Source organism: Vulpes lagopus, chromosome 4 (assembly GCF_018345385.1).
Source record: "Vulpes lagopus strain Blue_001 chromosome 4, ASM1834538v1, whole genome shotgun sequence".
NCBI lineage: Eukaryota > Metazoa > Chordata > Mammalia > Carnivora > Canidae > Vulpes > Vulpes lagopus.
The window spans coordinates 111,966,585-111,972,584 of NC_054827.1; the positions used below are offsets into that span (position 1 = coordinate 111,966,585).

A 6,000-nucleotide genomic window follows, 5' to 3' on the forward strand; every position below is an offset into this window, starting at 1 on the left:
AGACCAGAAGGAAGCTGGTCAACTTCTTTGCTTCCTTTTGCTGATTCTGTGTCAACATTCAAGTCTCAGCTAAAAAAGCAACTCTTCAGCTTTTCCCCTACCTTCCCATTCACGTCAACTATCATCCTACCTTGTTTCATTTTCTTCAGTCCTCGTCATGTTTTGAAATTATCTTGTTTACCTTTTTAGTATCTGTCATCACACACCAGACCCCACGCACCCAGCCCAATTCCTTGCTGAATCCTCAACACCTTGAGTAGTACCTGAGACACTAAGTGCTCAGAAATATGTCAAGTGAATGAATGGAGCAACTTTCCAACATGGGCCTTGCAGGATCAAGAATTCACTAGACAGGGCAGCCAGGTGGCTCAGCGGTTTAGCGCAGCCTTCAGCCCAGCCTGGGGACCTGGGATTGAGTCCCACGTAGGGTTCCCAGCATGGAGCCTGCTTCTCCCTCTGCCTGTGTCTCTGCCTCCCTCTCTGAGCCTCTCATGAATAAATAAATAAAATCTTAAAAAAAAAAAAAAAAGAAAGAAAAGAATTCATTAGGCAAAGTAAAAGAGGAGCAAGTCAGAAAGAAGGGAGCCTAAAAAATACACTTGGAAGGTGTGGCATGATATATTTGGGAAACAGGGTAACTCCAAGTGGTGAGAGCCCAGGAGGCACAGTGTGTGTGATAAAAGAGAAGCCCAGGAAGGTAGACTGGAGCCAGACTGGAAAACATTTTCATGCCCCACCATGCCACAGCAGCTATTGCAGGTTTTCAGCAGGGGAGTCACTGATCCAGTCTATATTTGAGAAATAAAAATATACACACAATGTGGTATTTATTTATATTGTCCCCTTCTAAAAATTTGAAATGCTGTAAGTATAGATACTATCTAGTCAACTTAAAGATGTGCATACCTCTATGAGCAAACTAAATTTCTCAAACTGCTAGTCATAATTCATTAGTGAGGCCTTGAAATCAATTTAGTGGATATAGCCGACATTATAAAAAGTGGAATAAAATAGAAAACACCAAATTGTATCATACATAGTAAGGGTAAATTTACTATTTTATAAAATGTTTCCATTATATATATGAATTATATGTACTTGGTGAGAATACAAATATATTTCCTACTGATCTAGACTACAGCAAGAGTGCTTACTGCCCTCAGGCCAAATCTGCCTGCTTGTTTTTGTAAATAAAGTTTTATTGGAACACAGCCATTCCCATTCATGTACACGTTATCTATAGCTGCTTTTGCCTTACAAAGGCATAGATGATTAGTTGAGACCAAAGATCACATGGCCCACAAGCCTGATACTTATTGTCTGGCCCTTTACATAAAAAGTTTGCCAATAACTGATCTTGAGCACTGGTTCCTAACTGGGGCAGTTCTGGAACATCTGTAGACAATGTTTAGTTGTCATAATTTGGGAAGGAGGGGTGCTATGTGTCCAGCAAATAGAAGCCAAGGATGTTGGCAAACATCCAATAGTAAACAGGACAGCCCTCCACATTTAGACCAAGATGTCAACAGTGCTAAGGATGAGAAACCTTGATCTAGAGAAATGTCTGCACATAAATAACATGAATGTCCGCAGCAGGACTGTCAGCCAAAGTAAAAACTGATGACGCTTCAAGTGCCCATCAACAGAAGACCAGAACAAGTCCTTCAGGCATATTCACACAGTGGAATCTTTGAAGCAATTAATGCACTACAGTTAATACATATCAACCTACATGGATCTCAGAATACAAGGGTGATTGAAGAAAGCAAGGAGCAGAATATTTTTGTGATTCTCTTTATATAAGCTTCAAACAATTTCTAGTTTAAGGCTATCAACATATGTGATATACAATTACAAAAACTAAAGGAATTATAAACATAAAATTCAGAACAGTGGTTACCTGTGAGAAGTAAGAAATGGGATGAGGGTAAACGCGAAGGCTGTATTTTTTCTTAAATCAGCATTCACTATACTGTTGTTCTTTAAAGATTACATATACTTTTGGGGCGCCTGGGTGGCTCAGTCAGTAAGGCGTCTGCCTTCGGCTCAGGTCATGATCAAGCCCCTGCTCAGTAGGGAGTCTGCTTCTCCCTCTCCCTCTGTGTACAGGCTCTGTCTTCTCAAATAAGTAAAAAAAAAAATTTTTTAAGAAAGATTACATATGCTTTTAAAGTATTATTTGTACTTATACAAAATTTTTATTTAAAAAACAATCACCATGAAGAGAAAACTAAGGTAGGACAGGATGATGAAGCCAGATGTACACATACCATACGGACCTGCAGGACTTCCAACCTTCTAATTTGGCCCTGATTTTCTCAGCATACAAAGTAAAAAGGAAAACACAATCAGTTACAGAATCTGCACAGCCAATAAGATAAAAACTTAACAGATGCTTGCAAGAAGCATCTTCCCAATACTAGAGCTTAAAAGCAATCTCTCTCATAAGTTTTCTCAAAGGACCTTGGCATGATAAAGTGAGCAATATCCTCCATATCTGAACAACTCAGTAAGATACTAAGTTTCACACAGTTACACCTTGTAACACTGACATTGTTGATGTAGCTATTCTGATACAGCCTAAAAAACACACAATTAAAGTTTAAGCATTTCAAAATACCAAATAATACACAAAACTGCGTCACTCAATCCCTGCCCAGGACAAGCCTGCTAACCAGCACCCTGCCAACCTAAGATGGGGGCTGGAGTCAGAGAGGATGACCAGAATGGGAAGGCAAAGGCAGATAAGGCCGGGGATGGCAGGACATCTAGCAGACTGACTGATGAGCCGAACCAAGTATATCACAGGTACTCAACTTAGAAAGAGCCACTAAACCTATTAAACAAAATCAATGCTTAACTGTAAGAAAACTGACATATACTTTGCATAGCCCCATCTTAAACTCTCTCATTTGTCTTCTTAAGGCAAAGACACCAGTAACTGGGGTGAGAGGTGTGAAGGGGTAGGGTAAGCAGAGGACCTATTAGTTCCAGCTCCAAATTCTACAGGAAATCCTCACTGACTTTCCTAACACTTATCTCAGCATATGCACTCTCTCCCCTTCCCTACACCCCACCCCCCAACACACACACAATTTTATAACACACAATTATGATTTTTAGAGACATGGTGGAGCTATTTACGGCTTTTTAAATTTGTTCTCTTATTGTTCTCATCATAAAAATAAAACACACTCATAAAAATTAAAATACTACAGAAAAAAGTATTATATACTCTCTTCTAGTCAGACTTATGAAAAAAAGAGTAACTTACGATATTTTCCCAAAAGCCTTCCCTGTCCAAGCTCCCCTAGTCCAGTGAATGGCCCAGCAACCCTCCCACCACCAAGAACCAGAACCCTGACCGTCCTCCTTGACACCCCTTTCCCTCAGCCCTCTGATCAGTCACCAAACTCTGGAGGTTTTATCTCCTAAAGAGTCCTCTCATCTTCCACTTATTTCTATCACAACCTGCCAGCACCTTCATCCAAACTTTTATCGTTTCACATCTGCAATAACTGCACCAGCTTCCTACCTAAATCCATTTCTTTCAACAGCCAGTAATCTTTCCAAAAATGCTTTTGTGACCACCTCCTTTCCCCTGCGGATTAGAACAGGCCAGTTATCTTCCCGTTGCTCTTTATGATCAGAATCAAAATCCTTAACATCCCAGCCAGGTGCTCAAAGGTCCCAGCTCTGTCTCTCCAACCCCATCTTCTCCCTTTTTTTTTTTTTTAAATAAAGATTTTATTTATTTATTCATGAGAGACAGAGAGAGGCAGAGACACAGGCAGAGGGAGAAGCAGGCTCCCTGTGGGGAGGCCGACTGGGGGCTCCATCCCAGGACCCTGGGATCACGGCCTGAGCCAAAGGAAGATGCTCAACCACTGAGCCACCAGGTGCCCCCATCTTCTCCCGTTAACTCTAACCCTTGCTTCAACAGAGATTCTATCTCCTGCCTCAGAAACCCGACACTTAACTATTAACCGAAACCTAAAAAAGCTCTTCTCTGCCCCTTGCTACCTCCCATTTCAGACATCAGCCTAACCACCCCTTCCTCAGGGGAATCTGCCTCCACCTGCCCATTAGCTAGAAGAGCGGCTTGCTAGCCACACCTCGCCTTCAGGGCACTTGCCACGCTTGCAGCTTTGTCTCTGCATTTTATTCCTACCTGTGGCACCAGAAGGTGAGCTCCTGACCAGCACACACACGGTCTGCCCGGCACCACGGTGGACACATCTTAAGCCTCATTTCCTGAAGGTTGAACCTGCCTCACCCTGGGGTTTTTTGCTAACTCGGGTACCCACAGGGGCTCTTCCCTCTGCCTAGGGGTAGGACGCCTTTCCCCAAGCCCTCGCCGTAACTTCTCCAGTGGCGGCCCCAGGGTCACCTCCTCCAGGAAGTCTTCCTTGGTCATCCTTATCGAAGCAGGCCTCCCCCATCGCTTTTTCTGTTTTGCCCTCTCCATCGTGACTGCCACGACGTGAACACGTACTGCTACTTGCAAGGTTGTGTGTTTTAATGATCGACTCTCCCACTAAGCCGTGCTCCCCAGGCAGGAAGCAACCACGTCCGCTTGGGTCACCTCGGTTTTCTGAGCCTGGCTGGTCCCTGCGTACGCGTTCGGCACGTTATTTGTGAGTGAAAGCAGAAAGCCTAGCTGTGCCGGGACGCGAGCAAGTGCTTTCCCCGAGGCGGCGTCCCAGCCTCCCCAGGGGCGCCGGCGCACGCCCCCTCCCTCGGCCGCGCCGGCTTCCAGAACCGTAAGGGGATACCGAGGGGCGGGCACACGCACCCAAGGGGGCGCCCCCGGAAAGAGAAGCCCGGGGCGGGGCCTCAATGGGAAGGGACCGCTCAGGGAGGGCGGGGGCCGCGGGGCCTCGGCGGCCTGCCGGGAGGGAGCCGCCCCTCGCCGGGAACCCGGGAAGGCCCCCGGGACGGCCGGACGGGCTTGGAGGCTGGGCCAAGAAAGGAGAAGTCCTCACCTGTACGGTCCGAATTCAAAGGGCCGGGGCGAGGGACCCCCCGGCCAGCTCGGCGCGCGCCTCCCCCGGCCCCGCCCCCGCCATGCCTCCGGCCCCCGCGCCCGCCGGCTTCCGCCGCCCCCGGAAGTGCGGTGCAGCGAGACGAGAAGGGGGCAGAGCGCGGCGCCGTCAGCGGGCGCTGAGACAGCTACAGCGCACCCTGGTGGCCGGAGGGGGATCGCCGCCAAAGGGGCCCATGGCTGCAAAGGAAAGAAAGGAACCGGGAGCCCTAACCTGGACCGGTCAGAGATCTCTTAGGGTGATGTCTCTGCACCTGCTGGAGACCTTTGCAAGCACGTGGGTAAAGAATGTTTCATCTCTTGGTTAGATGCGGCCTTTTCATGGGCGGAGAAACGATCAGCTTTGTGTGGTCCGCTCCTGCGCAGCGCGCCCTTGAACCCCTAGGACTGTGCTGCTGCTCTCTGAACACCCTGTTCCAATACAGTGGCTGGCATATAGTGCAAGTACAGAAAAGCTTCCTGCTCCAACCTAGTCCCATGATCTTTACTTGGACAGGCTGCCCCCACATGTCCCAGCGTCAATCATGCAGTTCTCGGCGCACGAGTCACCTGCTTTCCTGGTTGCTCTCATTAGCCCCCATCACTATCTGATAATACCTGGGGGGGGGGGGGGTGTACGCACAAATTTCCTTCTTTGTTGTGCTTCCCTTCCCCCTGCTAGAATGTCAACTCCATGAGGGCAGGGATTTTGTCTTGTTTTCTGTTCTGTCCTCGCCTGCAATAGGGTTTGGGATCTTGGAGGTGCCCATTAAGGAGTGGGTCTGTGACTGTGAATGAGTGGCTCTACCCACACTGTTCACAGGAACTCTGGAGGGAAGGAATGTTGGTTAGCCTTTACAGATGAGCACACAGACTCAGGAAGGGTGAGTGGGTAGGAGGGGACAGGGTGGGTACTTGGCCCAGTCTTGATATTTCTAGGCTGAGTGTTCTCAGGTACTGACTGCAGAGTCTTCATT

At 47.5% G+C, this 6,000-nt stretch overlaps 1 protein-coding gene across 8 annotated transcripts in view; it reads right to left on the bottom strand.

Annotated features, from left to right (window-relative positions):
• DET1 (DET1 partner of COP1 E3 ubiquitin ligase) overlaps positions 1 to 5,243 on the bottom strand; it is a 47,892-nt gene extending 42,649 nt beyond the window's left edge. For 4 of the 8 annotated variants that reach the window (XM_041752970.1, XM_041752968.1, XM_041752963.1 and 1 more), the window contains exon 1: positions 4,172 to 4,384. In XM_041752970.1, coding sequence (XP_041608904.1) covers positions 4,172 to 4,251 — 80 coding nt within the window. In that variant the 5' untranslated portion in view covers positions 4,252 to 4,384. The other 4 variants (XM_041752971.1, XM_041752967.1, XM_041752966.1 and 1 more) reach the window with 4 other exon arrangements.
• Between the last annotated feature and the right edge of the window lie 757 nt (positions 5,244 to 6,000).